We start from the raw sequence: 13,924 nt of genomic DNA, 5'->3' as shown, positions 1-13,924 counted from the left end.
CTGCTCTCACCCTCCCCAGCGATGGCGCCTTGCCTGTCCTGCGGGCCCAGGCCTCCTCCCGCACTCTCTTGGCTCCCCAGCCCCTCAGGCTGTCCCCACACGGCCAGCCCTAGTCCTCTCCCCAGAACTGACCCCCAAGCCCGAGTCTCAGCGCCCAGCCCCCGCCCCTGCCCCGGAGGGTCTCAGGCTGTGGTGTCCTGGGCGGTGGTGCCGATGGTCTGTGCAGCTCTCTCGGCTGTGCCCACCTCTCAGCTTTGCCCTCCCCGGTTCAGCTGCAGTGCTTTTCTCTGAGGCTTTGAGGTTCTCCCTCTGTCTTGGCTGTTCTCCCAGGGTGTGGATTCCTTTCCTCTTTCGTTTTTCTTTTCTTTCTTTTCTTTTCTTTTCTTTTTCTTTTTGCTTTGTAAGGCCACACCTGTGGCATATGGAGGTTCCCAGGCTAGGGGTGGAATCGGAACTGTAGCTGCTGGCCTATATCACAGCCACAGCAACACAGGATCCAAGCAAGTCTAGGGATCGAAACTGCATCCTCATGGACACTATGTTGGGTTCTTAACCCACTAAGCCACAACAGGAACTCCTCCAAAGATTTTCTACAGAGGCCATTTATCATTTGCAAGGGAGACGGTTCTATTTCTTCTTTTCTAATCTCTGTAGCTTTTCCTTTTTTTTTTTTTTCTTATAGCCTTGATGAGAATCAATATTGATGGAAATTGACTAGAAGTGGTAAGACTAAACACCCTTGTCTTGTTCTTGATCTTAGGGTTAAGCAGTCTTTCACTGTTAGATGTACTGCAGATGCCCTTTATCAGATTGAGGGAGGTCCCTTCTATTCATCACTTACTGAAAATTGTTATCAGAAATGGCTCTTATATTTGGTCAAACACCTTTTCTGCATTTACTGAAGTGATTACATGCTTTTTCTTTTTAAACATTAATATGAAACACTGATCGATTTATTTTTTATAATGATTTTTATTTTTTATTTATCTATTTTATTTTTTTCCATTATACCGATTGACTTCTTGAATGTTAGAACAACTTTCTATTTCTGGAACAAACCTCACTATGTAATGTATCATTGGATTTGAGATGCTAAAATTTTGTTTAGAATTTTGCGTCTATGTTCATGAAAGTTTGATCTATAGTTTTCTTTTCTTATAAGGTCTTTGTCTGCTTTTGTTATCAGGCTAATGCTGGCTTCATAAGAAATGGGAGTTCCCGTCGTGGCTCAGTGGTTAACGAATCCGACGAGGAACCATGAGGTTTCAGATTTGATCCCTGGCCTCGCTCAGCGGGTTAAGGATCTGGTGTTGCTGTGAGCTGTGGTGTAGGTCGAAGACGTGCCTTGGATCCTGCGTTGCTGTGGCTCTGGCATAGGCCGGTGGCTGTAGCTCCAATTAGACTGCTAGCCTGGGAACCTCTGTATGCCTCCGGTGTGGCCCTAGAAAAGACAAAAAGACAAAAAAAAAAAAAAAAAAAAAAAGAATGAATTAGAAAGAATATCTTTTAAATTTTCTGGAAGAGTTTGTATAGCACTGGTGGTGTCATTTCCACTTTAAATGTTTGGAATGCTCCCAGCCCTGTGTGAGCACCATTAAGCTCCTTCTCTTTGCTTCTTTTCCTTCCTTGGGTGGTTTCTTCACACGCTGACCAGCATTCTCGGTCTCAAGCTTGTGGGGGACCCTCTGCCGATATTTGAGTCTCCCACTGTGCACGTCTCTCCTCTCTGGCACTCACTCTATTCTGTGAAGGCCCCTGTCCCCTTTGCCACCAGAGAGAGGCCTATGATGGAGAAAATGCCAACATTTCTGCCATCAGTAGACTGGTCCCAGCCAGTGCGTGTGACAACAGAAGCAGAAAGGATTATTGATTCCAGTCTGCCCAAATCCCTCTCTAGCATTAAGAGCAATCACTGCCTTGACAAAAATGATAGATTGTGAGCCGTGTTCATGCTCCTGATATCTGCTCTTCCATGAGCTTCTTATGTTGCCACACGTTATGTGTTGTTTAGGCAGTAACCGAACTTGATGGGGAGCAAATCTTGGCAAGTCTCGACTGCAACTTCAGAGTGAAGAAAGGGACTGGCTAAGTCTCAAGTAACTTGGTGACGCTTGACCTCTGTCATGGTTCCAGATGGATGTCCCCTGCAATTTTGCACGGTCCCCACTTCCCCAGGGCTTTTCTGGAGGGAAGCATTGGGCAGTAATGGGAAGAGATGAATGTGGCCCATGAGGAGGCTAGTGACAGGTAACAGCCAGCCTGTTTCCCACCCACAGGTGCCTTCTTCATCCCCTACCTCATCTTCCTCTTCACCTGCGGCATCCCCGTCTTCCTCTTGGAGACAGCGCTGGGCCAGTACACCAGCCAGGGGGGCATCACAGCCTGGCGGAAGATCTGCCCCCTCTTTGAGGGTGAGTGGCTCTGGGCCTGACTCCATGGTTTCTGCACTCATGCTTATAATCCTTATTTGGAATAACGGGGTGGGTTGTCAGCAGTGCGGACTGGATAAGGCTCTGTGTCTAACTTAAATCCTCTACCTGTGGCCCCAGCACCGGACTAATCACTGGGCCTCTCCAAGGAAGGAGGGGAAGACGGGGATGGGGGTGGGGCAAGGGCTTTAGCCAACAAATAGAGTGCAAAGCTATTTAGCTATGTGTATTTTGAAGGGTGTAAAAAGAATGTGATTGTCAAAACACATTTAATCAATTCTAAAGCATTTATAAAGAGAATCTTAGGAGTTCCCTGGTGGGTCAGTGGTTTAAGGATCTGGCATTGTCATTGATGTGGTGTGGGTTTGATCCCTGATCCCTGGCCCAGGAACCTCCACATGCTGTGAGCATGGCCAAAAAAAAAAAAAAAAAAAAAAAAAAAGGGACTCATATGGTATGTGACCTTTTGAAATTGGCTTTTTCACTCAGCCTAATGAAGCACCCAGACTGACCTTGTATCACTAGTTCATTCTTTGTTATTACTGAGCAGTATTCCATGATATGGATGAATGTGCTATGGTTTATTTAACCATTTACCCATGGAAGAACATGTGAGTTGTTTCCAGCTTGGACAGTATTCTCTCTCCTTCCCTATAAAGTTTACATATCTATTAATATGAAATATACACAGATTCTGTTCCTTTTTTTTAGTTAGTGTTATTTTCCATTTTCTGCACAATAAACCTTTTTTTTTTTTTTTTTTTTTGGTCTTTTTTTGCCTTTTCTAGGGCAGCTTCAGCGGCATATGGAGGTTCCCAGGCTAGGGGTCGAATCGGAGCTACAGCTGCCAGCCTACAGCCACAGCCACAGCCACGTGGGATCCAAGCTTCATCTGTGACCTACACCACAGCTCACGGCAATGCCAGATCCTTAACCCACTGAGTGAGGCCAGGAATCAAAACCGAAACCTCATGGTTACTTGTCAGGTTCGTTAACCACCGAGGCGTGAGGGGAACTTCTGCACGATAATCCTTTGATGGCATACACTTCCATCAAATGGTATATCATAACTTACCAATTCTCTGTTATGGGCTTTTTGCTTATTTTCAAGTACTTATAAAATTGTTATGTTCTGCTATCATGTAGAGGCAGCATTTCCCTCCACTTTGGGGGAATTATTTCTTTGAGGTAAATTCCCAGGCTTAGAATCATGGGATTAAATGGACAACTTGTTGATGTCCCTTGATCCAGCTTATTAAACTGTCTTATGGAAGCGTTATACTGACGTACAAGTCACCAGACTTGAGTAAGCATCTCCCCCCACCCCCGATCTTTAATAGGTCTAATTATATCCCTGTTTCCCAAACTTGTCTGCACTCTGGAATTACCTCGGGACCTTCAAAACATCCTGAGGCCTGTTCTCCACCCCCAGAGATTGTGATTTAATTGGGTCTGGGGTCTGGTCTGGGCTTTGAAATTTTAAAAATATCCCCAGGGAATTCTAATATGTGAACAAGTTTGGACATCACTGAGTTACAGCATTTGTGAAAATTTTCGCCTGTGTTGCAGATGCAGAATGGCACCTGACCCATGTTTCATTTTGCACCCCTCCAGTTATCAGGGAGGATGAATGTGTTTTGAGGATGTTTGTGCCCTATGTCTACGTGCTCCTATGTGAACTGTCTCTTCCTGCTTTGAACGTGTGTTTTTATGTTTCAGGAATAGATTAGACCAGTGCCAGGGAACGTGAGCTCTTAGAATCTCACGGTTAGTCTCACACACTGTAAACTAGCTGGGAATCAGTGGACTTTCAGCATCAGTACAGATCCGCGTGCCCAGGAAGCCAGGACTGTGCAGCAGGAGTGGAGAGCCGGCGGGGGAGGGGGGGCTGGGGGGCTGGGGGCAGTCCCCACACTCCCTGTTTTAGGACCCTGACCAAGGAGCATCCCCTGTCCTAAGCAGGGGTGGGCGGGGCGTGTGAACCTTGCCCCTCCCCCAGCCCAGCCTGCTGCCCCGCCCCCACCCCCAGGCATCGGCTACGCCTCCCAGATGATCGTCGTCCTCCTCAACGTCTACTACATTGTCGTCCTGGCCTGGGCCCTCTTCTACCTCTTCAGCAGCTTCACTGTCGACCTGCCCTGGGGGAGCTGCCGCCACCACTGGAACACAGGTGAGGTCCCCTCCGGGAGTGCGTGTGCCCCTGCTCTGCTGCGGTGACCCCATCCCCACTCCTGGCACCCAGGCCCCACCCTTCACTCGGATGTGGAGACTTTGTACCAAAGGTAAGAGCGAGAATGCACCAGCATCACAGGCAAAACGTCACAGCCTTTTGAAAAAAAATTCATGGGTTCAATCAATGTATTAGGAATTCATGTCGTGTGAAAGTTGGAACCGACTTCTTTTTATGCAGTTTAGCCCTTTATGCATTTCAATTTGAAATAGGGTTAGTTTGACACGTGTATATATGGGTTTTTCATTTATTTGTTCCTCATGTCTTCTTTCTGATACTATTTCAAGCCTTTCCAACTCCCCAGTCATCTAGACTTAGGGGTCAGCTCTTTTGTGTGTCATCACTATGTTGTCTAACAGCAATTAATTTTCTCCAGTGATTCACTTTTAAGGCAAGAGCCTCAAGAGAACTACTGAGTCTAATGAATTGAAAGTAAAAATTAAATCCAGGAGTTCCCGTCGTGGCGCAGTGGTTAACGAATCCGACTAGGAACCATGAAGTTTCAGGTTCGGTCCCTGCCCTTGCTCAGTGGGTTAACAATCCGGCGTTGCCGTGAGCTGTGGTATAGGTTGCAGACGCGGCTCGGATCCCGCGTTGCTGTGGCTCTGGTGTAGGCCGGTGGCTACAGCTCCGATTCAACCCCCTAGCCTGGGAACCTCCATATGCCGCAGGAGCGGCCCAAGAAATAGCAACAACAAAAGACAAAAAAAAAAAAAAAAAAAAAGAAAAAGAAAAAAATTAAATCCAAAATAAAAATGAAAAACACCTAAGGTAGTGCTGTCCAAAAGAACTAGATGTGATAAAATGTCCCTTGTACTTTCTGGCAGTCACTCTCTACACATGGTTACTGGGGATATAAGTGTGGCTAGTGTGTGTAAGAATCTGAATTTTTAAATTTTAATTTAATTAAAAAATTTTTTTTGGTCTTTTTAGGGCCGCACCTATGGCACATGGAGGTTCCCAGGCTAGGGGTCGAATCGGAGCTACAGCTGCTGGCCTACACCACAGCCACAGCAACACCAGATACGAGCTGTGTCTTTGACCTACACCATGGCTCACGGCCATGCTGAATCCTTAGCCACTGAGCCACTATGGGAGCTCCAGGTTTTTATTTCAGTTAATTCACTTCATGTAAACAGCCACCTGTGGTTCATCCCCCGGATGGTGCAGGTAGCGCTGCCCTGTCTTCGTCCTCAGTGCTGCCTTTTGCTCCCATGGTCCAGGCATCTCTCATGCCTCTCAGCGAGGCCCTACCTGTGCTGTAATGGACTGTTTCCTGTTCAGATCAGTTACTCAGTTCTGAGTGGGAGTGGGAACCCTTTACTTGCCAGAGAAGCACATTTTTTCTGTGTTTGTCCTGGTGCTCAAGGCCCCTGTCACCCCCAAAGTTTTTGCTCTCTTTCCAGGCAGATCTCTGCCACCACTTCCCTCACACTGAGGGTCAACCGAAAAGTCAAATCTCGGAGGTCCCTCCTCATCACCTCCAGATTCCCTAGGCTCTTCTCCCGTGTGTCTGCTGGTGCCTGCACTGGCCCCGGGGCCTTCTGGTGGTGCTCACCTCACTTTCCCTCTGTTTGTTGGTCTGGTTTTCTTGAGTTCAGTGAGATCTTGATGCCAGAAAAGATGTCTTCTTTCTAAAGCCTTTGCGCCAAGCCCTGTGGGCTGTATCACGAGCTCTCAAAAACATTCCTGAAATGAATCAAGTTTAAAAAATCTATTTCAGTGTTCCTGTCATGGCTCAGTGGAAATGAACCCTCCTAGTATCCATGAGGATGTGGGTTCGATCCCTGGCCTTACTCAGTGGGTCAGGGATCCAGCATTGCTCTGTGACAGATGTGACACGGATCCCGAGTAGCTGTGGCTAAGGTGTAGGCCAGCAGCTGCAGCTCAGATTCAGCCCCTAGTCTGGGAACTTCCATATGCTGTGGGTGCAGCCCTAAAAAGACCAAAAAAAAAAAAAAAAATCTGTTTTATTCTAATATTTTCTTTATTATGTTTTTCTTCCTTCTATCCCTCTTTTTCCCTTCCTCTTTCCTCTCTTCCTCCCTCCCTCCCCTTTGCTCTCTCCCTTCTTCTCTCTCTTTCTCTCTCTTTCTTCTCTGTGCACCCAAATCCCCCCTGACAACCAGCTCTCAGTGCATTTCCTTTTGTAGAATTTCTGTGCATTTCTGGTGCTCAGGTCTTCACCTCAGGGCGCTATCGGGCCTGTGTGCCCTTGGGCTGACTGGGGGGTGCTCTCAGATACTTCTGAGGTAAATTCAATACCGGGGGCTTTGGCTTCATGTCATTTGGGCATTTCTCCTGGTGAGTCTGACTTTCCTCAGACCTCAGTGTCTTGAGTAGCACAGGACATCCTGTCCTGTCCAGATGAAACAGTGCCTTCCTCATGTGCTGAGGCTTCAAGCAGAGCGACTGCCTTTGGAGAAGAGGGGAGTCCTCTGGCCTCTCATCCAGCAGCCGTGTCTGCAGCTCTGGCCACACTGGGCTCTGTTCCAAGCATGGGGGAGGCGGCCGTGTAGAAACGGAGTGCCCTGCCCTCGAGGGGCTTTCACTTTAGTGGCGGAAGACAGACCTCGAACCAGATAAGCGCATCCTGTGTGTCCTGCTGGGAGAGCTGCTGTGAGAAGAGAGATTGGGGGTATGGGACTAGGGGTGTAATTTTCGGTTGGGTTGTCAGGGACGGCCTCTCTGAGAAGGTGACACTTGGGTTGTGCTCTGAAGGCCGAGGGAGAGCCTAGGGCAGACACTGGGTGGGTGGCATCTGAGGAGCAGCAGGGTTGTGGCTGGAGCAGGTGAGTGGAGGAAGCGGAGGACGAGGTTGGAGGTGACAGGGTAGGACCATGGAGGTGACAGTGAGGTTGGAGCTTCTTTCTCTGAGTGGGATAAGGAAACCTCTGGAGGACCTTGAACTGGGACATGATGTAGGTCGTGACATGATAGATTTTTTTTTTCAGGTTTCACAAGTGTTATTTATTCCCTATTTTGATGACTATAAATAAGTGTTTCCACTGTGGAAAAGAAAGCACAGTACATTCTCATGACTGGGGAAGGGATTTTCTGAAGTTATCTTCAATAGGGCAAAAACCGAGAAAAAAAACCACTTGAACATGGGAAGTCAGTTCTTTATATAGAATCCCTTGTATAAACAAAACAGAATAAAAACAAACTGAAAAGAAGGGGCAGGGCAACATTTTTAAAAGGAAAAAGAGGGAAAAGACAGGGAGAAAGGGACATGGGAGCCAGCTCATTGCTCCTCGGCGGCTGCTGGGTCCCTCCCTCCGGCTCCGGGATGACTGACATTTGATTGAAACCGCTCTGGCTGCTCTCTGGAGATGCAACCAGGGAGGCCAGATCGGAAACCGGGCCCATCGTCCAGCTGGGAGCTGTGGCTACCTGCACCAGGTGGCGGAGTCCCCGTAGCAGGCAGGGTCGGATTCCAGGTATCTTGAAGGTAGAATATACACAATTTTCGGAACTGGGTCCTAGCCCTCACCCAGGCACAGACCAGTGATGACGGGCTGTTTCTAAGAAGATCCGCTTTCTCGTGTGTGCAGTGGGGAAAACACGCTCTGTCTTCATATTTCCCAGGACTCTGTCCTAGTAAAATGTAAAGGAGGACATGAACCCTCTTTGCGAAACTGCAGAATTGTAGATGGATCATTCAGAGCCACTAGTTCAGGAGCACCATACAGTGTCGTTTTCATTGAAGCCCCTTATCAGCCCCTACCCAGGAATCTTCCCACATCTGTTTTAGAGATGATGGAAGTTGAGGCTTAGAGAGCCACACAGTGAGTACCCAGGGGGTGGGGTGGGGCAGGACTCAAGCCAGGGTGTTTGGACCTGGACCTGCACTCTTAGCCACCGGCCTCTGCATCCCTTCCCCAGGATGCTTCCTTATCGCTCCTCAAAGGGCCTGGCTTTACCCAGGACAGTGGCCACAAATATTTGCACATTTGAAGCAGATGGCATGCAAAGCATCTTTCCAGATGCTGTCTGATTGTGCTTCAGTGAGAGCGGGAACCCAAACACGTGCACATACTACCCCCCCACTGCCGTGAAAATGTGGGAGAGGGTGCAGTGGGGTTGTTGAGGTTATGAGATGCTTTGCTCATGTTTTATTCTAAGTTTGTTTTGTGTAGACAAGTTCAGCCCAGATCCCTTGCTGCCCCGTCTCCTCCAGTTTCACCCCACTCTCCAGTCATGTCCAGTACTGGTCAGTGATCTTTCTCTCGCCTCCCCCACCTCCGCGACCCTCGGGCAGAGCACTGCGTGGAGTTCCAGAGGACCAACGGCTCCCTGAATGTGACCTCCGAGAATGCCACCTCTCCTGTCATCGAGTTCTGGGAGTAAGTGGCGTTTTCCCCACCCCAGTGTGGGTGGTGTGTTGGAGAGGAGGGCGTGGGGACAGGCTTATACTGTGGTCACTCTGTAGATGGCGAGGGAGAAATTTCTGCTTCTCCTCTGGTGGCCCTGTCACCCACGTGGCTTTCTTCCGATGCATCTGTCTTTGCGGTTAACGTGTGTTTCCCAGGCTCCCTCGGGCTGGGCCTCCCTTCCCTCCCCCAGGGGCCCACCCCCTCTGCTCAGCCTCATATACGTTGCCTCTGTCTGCCCCTTCCCTGAATACTGACCTTCACCGGAGGCGTGATTCCTGATATCAAATCATGCTGCCACTCTGGTTGAGGAAATATGTTGGCGCCCCTTCTCTGGGTTCAGTTGGTGCTCTACCTTTCAGAACAAGCTTCCCAGGGAACAGTTTGTTTTTGCCTCTGTCTGTCCATCCCCAACTCTGGGCAAAGGAAGGAGAGCCTCGTGGATCTGAGTGAAGGAGCTGACAAGCCTTTGGACAAGAGCTGGCGGGGCTCTGCTGCCAGCACACGCCGGGGCAGCAGCCAAAGTGGAGCCACCTTAACCTTCTCTCCCTCCCCAGGAGGCGCGTCCTGAAGATCTCGGATGGCATCCAGCATCTGGGGGCCCTGCGCTGGGAGCTGGCCCTGTGTCTCCTGCTCGCCTGGGTCATCTGCTACTTCTGCATCTGGAAGGGGGTCAAGTCCACGGGCAAGGTCTGTGTTGAGAACTCCCAGACCCTCCCTTCTCTGACCTCCTGCCCTTGCCAGGGACTTAGTCACTCAGGGGTTCCTCTGGTTGTGCCTAGTCAGGGATGGGAGGGAATGACTCCACAGAGATTTTGTATCACTCCTTTCCTTGATTCTGTGCCTCTCCTGGATTCAATCGCATGTCCTTCTGTTATCTGGGGAAATGAAATGGAGGAGAGAGAGACAGAGACAGAGAGAGACACAGAGAGAGACAGAGAAGCAGGAAGGACACTTGGGGAGGAATCTGATCTTCAAATAGACCACATGTGTGGGCACATCACAAACTGAACACAGTGCGTGGCATTTCACACATCAATTCTTTTGGGAGAAGAAGTCCATTAAGACTATTAATCTCCACACAATTCTCAGCCAACCCGAGAGCATGGGGAGCTCTCTGGCCTGGAGGATACGTATGAGGCCTCAGAGGGCATGCCCCACTCTTCTGGACTCTTGCCCTGGAGGCCTCCGACCAGGCTTCCTTCCTAATCTGGTTGCCTGATTGTGCTAAGCTTGTAAGCTCTGTGAACACCGGGGTCATGTGTTACAGATCTTTTCATACCTGGCGACCCTGCCACAGTTCTAAGCACCCTTGTTGGGAGTGTGTTTAAGTTTATTCAGTCACTCAACAAATATTTGCTGGGTATGTGGACCAGGGTGGGGCCGGAGGGAAGGGGGGCGGCCAGGAGGTTATGGCTGCAGACAGAGGCCTATGGACCTGAACAGCTGCGGGATGAGCAAGAGGGGGTGGGAGGGGAGCTCCCTTGACCTCTTCCATGGGGTCATAGCTCCTGCCCCCACTGCTGGGTCTCCAGCCCTCTCCTTCCTAACTCACAAGTTCCTGGTCTCATCTGCCTCTTGGCTAGGTGGTATACTTCACAGCCACGTTTCCTTACCTCATGCTGGTGGTCCTGTTAATTCGAGGGGTGACGCTGCCAGGGGCAGCTCAAGGAATTCAGTTCTACCTGTACCCAAACCTCACACGACTGTGGGACCCCCAGGTAAGATGCTGCGGATGGGGGCTGGCACGTGGCTCTGGAAGCCTTTCCTTGCTGGGCATTCCTGCTCCTGGCCGACCCGCCAACATCCTTTCGGGGGGCGGGGGGGGGTGCGGTGTCTCCACATGGCTCTTGTAGCTGTTTGCGTTCCCTCTTCTTGGTTCATAACTGCCAGGGAACCTGGAGGGCCCAGAGGCCCTTATAAGGTTTCTTGGGGCTGTAAATGCATCGGAGTGGCCGGACTCACAGGCTGGACCCTTTCCCCATCACCTCCCGTCCCCTTTTGCATTTTTTCTCTTGGCATCTCCTTTCACACTGAGCTTCTTCTCTATTTCTGAACCTTCCACCAGGCCCTCTGATGCCCGCCCTCTGCCCATGCGGCCCACTCCTGGCCCAGTCCCCAGCCCCTCCCGGAGCCAGCTGGGCTGGTGTTGAGTTTCCCGTCAGTTGTCCAGAGGCCCCTGCCCCTGTCCTCCCTGGCCCTTCCCTCAGGGCTCACCCTTGGGGGTGGGGGCCTGTTGACCGAGCGTTTGGACAGTGAGACCTGAAGTAAGAAGGCACTGCCTCAAACGGGGCCTCGTGTCCTGTTTGGCAGCCGTTTTGAAAGCTGGCAAAACCAGGAGGTGCCAAGGGTGGAGCGGGTGTGGGTGACCGTGACCCAGAGCCCGACATGGGCCCCAGCCCTGCCTCCCTGGCAGAGGACCCTCCCCTGGGGCTGGAGGGGGCTGTGTTCATGGAAGCGGTGCCCAGCACAGGGCAAACCAACAATCCGTCGGCTTTTCAAGCATTTTAATAGTAAGGCGGTGGCCTCGTTATTGCTGAGAAGTCCGGGGGATAGGGCAAGAAAGGCAGGAACATCACTAGCCCCTCGCAGCTCCCTCTGAGGGAGGGGCTCTTCACACGGAGCCACAAGGGTGGCTCCCCTTGTGCAGAATTTGGGGTGACTGTTCTCAAGTCTCCCAGCCCCCCGGGCCGATTCCAAGCTCTTCCACCGTGAGTCCTGGGGCTGCCTCACTATGCTCAGAAACCTCCCCAACCTCAGTCCTGGGGCTTCTTCTGTGACCTCTGGAGGGACAGGAGCTTACTTGCTCGCCTCTTTCTGAGATGACAGCGATACAGAGGCAGAGGCTTGGTCTCCACATCTGCTCAAGGGCTGCAGTTGGGCCTTGGAGCTAAACTGTAGAACCATAGCTCTCGAAGCTGGAGGAGTCTCAGCCATCTGAGCAAACTCCTCGTTGCACAGAGGAGCCCAAGGTCACATGGCAGCACCCTTCTGTGGTGGAGAAAAGGAAGCGAGCAGGAGGCGGGGGCAGCAGGGCTGAGGGAGGCCTTGCAGGCCAGGTGTGCGGTTTGGCTTGGATCCCTCAGGCAGGAGGGAGCTGCTGTGGTTCTGGAGCAGAGGTGTGGACCGGTGTCTAAGCTACAAGCTGCCTTTGCTTGGAGGTCAGGCTGGGAAGGAGGGAGATGGGCAGGTAGAAGGAGAAAGGACAGGGAGAGAGAGTTCAGCATCTCTGGCACTGACCTGTGGCTTCTGTGAGCAATGCCTTGTTGGTCCTGATCAGCTATTCGTAGCCAACAAGAGTGCCGCTATGGCCCTGGCGTCGTTAAGAGCTTCACATTCCTTATTTCAGCTAATCCTCACAGTTGATAATGAGGTATCCCCATCTTATGCACAGAAAATCAAGGCCTAGAGAGCTTAAAGAGCTTTCTTTTTGTTTGTTTGTTTGTTGTTGTTTTTTTTTGGCTGAGTCTGTGGCATGTGGAAGTTCCCAGGGCAGGGATTGAACCCATGCCACAGCAGTGACCCAAGCCATTGCAGTGACAACGCTGGACCCTTAACCCACTGCACCACAGGAGAACTCCAAGCTTAAAGAACTTTCTGTCTGCGCAGCTGCAGGTGGATCCAGGTCTGCGCGATGACAAGTGCCACATACTTTATGGTCTTTTGGAGGCAAAGTCCTGTCTGCTCATTTGTGTTTTTCTCACAGCTCATTTATTCGGCAAAGATTTACTGAGCATCTATTATGTGTCAGGCGTGTTCCAGGTGTAGCATTTGTTATATAATAGCTGACAGCAAACACGAAGACGGTGGACCCGATAGCCTTCCACTCAGAGTTCAAGGCCGTAGTTCTGTATTTGGGTTATTGCAGGGAATAAGACCTTCCCCCAACCCGGGTAGCTGAGGGCTGTTCAGGGAGCCAGTGACTTCAGAGTCCTCGGCAGCCGTGGGAAGGATATGTTTCAGGAGCCAGGCTTGGTCCTAAGCTTCTGAGCAGCCTTCTTAGCTGCTGGTCCCCCTCTCCCGAGGAAGCTGGGCTGTGAGCAGCAGCTGGGGTGGGATGGCCGTGCCAGGATCCTAATCGAATGTCGTTGGCACTCCCCGGGAAGTGCGACAATTCCAACCTGTGCTTTCCTGGCACTTGAGAAGGATGCCAGGTTCCTGCAGCACAAAGACCAGAGCACCTCTGTCTGCCAAGCTCAATTTGGGAGCGAGGTTTGTCTGCCAGGCTGTGTGTTGGGCAGGTTGCCACCTCTCCTGGCCTCCCCAGGGCCGTCCCTTTCCCAATGGGGAAACTCTGCTGGTGCAGTATGTGCTGGGTTCTGGCACTTTTTCTTTCCCTTGCCCTGACCCTTTGTCTGTTCCACTGTGCTTTGGAGGATTGATAGGGACAGCGAGCTGGGGATAGGGTCTCCAGAGAGCCCTTGGTGAACTCTGGAACACTACCTTAAGCTATTGTTTAGGGAGGACTAGAATGAGTCCTAGTTCTTTTTCTTTTGATATCATACACTGAAATCCATGGGACCTCATTATCACTAGAAGGTGAGTTACTTCTTTAAAATAACAGCAACAGGAGTTCCCCTTGTGGCTCAGTGGGTTAAGAACTGGACTGGTATCCATCAGGATGCAGTTTGATCCCTGTCCTTGCTGAGCGGGTTAAGGATCCAGCAAAGCTGGGGCGTAGGTTACAGATGTAGCTTGGATCTGGTGTTGCTGTGGCTGTGGTGTAGGCTGGCAGCTACAGCTCTGATTGGACCCATAGCCTGGGAATTTCCATATGCCTCAGGTGCAGCCCTAAAAAAACCAAACAAACAAACAAACAAAAAAAACACACAACAAAAAAAAACAAAAATAGGAGTTCCTGTTGTGGTGCTTCAGAAACAAATCTGTCTGTT

At 50.6% G+C, this 13,924-nt stretch overlaps 1 protein-coding gene across 10 annotated transcripts in view; it reads left to right on the top strand.

Annotated features, from left to right (window-relative positions):
• The window catches only part of SLC6A13 (solute carrier family 6 member 13), a 36,497-nt gene that overhangs the window by 11,314 nt on the left and 11,259 nt on the right, over positions 1 to 13,924 (top strand). For all 10 annotated transcript variants that reach the window (XR_014803988.1, XR_014803987.1, XR_014803986.1 and 7 more), the window contains exons 3-7: positions 2,277 to 2,411; positions 4,459 to 4,599; positions 8,921 to 9,005; positions 9,590 to 9,722; positions 10,619 to 10,753. Coding sequence is in view for 6 of the 10 variants with exons in the window: in XM_084956979.1 (XP_084813105.1) it covers positions 2,277 to 2,411; positions 4,459 to 4,599; positions 8,921 to 9,005; positions 9,590 to 9,722; positions 10,619 to 10,753 (629 nt within the window). In the remaining 4 variants the exon portion in view is untranslated. The remainder of the gene's footprint in view (positions 1 to 2,276; positions 2,412 to 4,458; positions 4,600 to 8,920; positions 9,006 to 9,589; positions 9,723 to 10,618; positions 10,754 to 13,924) is intronic.

This window comes from Sus scrofa, chromosome 5, assembly GCF_054392235.1.
Source record: "Sus scrofa isolate SSC_HxYL_T2T_F1_AM1 chromosome 5, Sscrofa_HxYL_maternal_Yorkshire_Landrace_v2.0, whole genome shotgun sequence".
Lineage (NCBI taxonomy): Eukaryota > Metazoa > Chordata > Mammalia > Artiodactyla > Suidae > Sus > Sus scrofa.
Note: the sequence above shows the minus strand (reverse complement) of the source record. Positions and strands in the feature narration are given on the sequence as shown.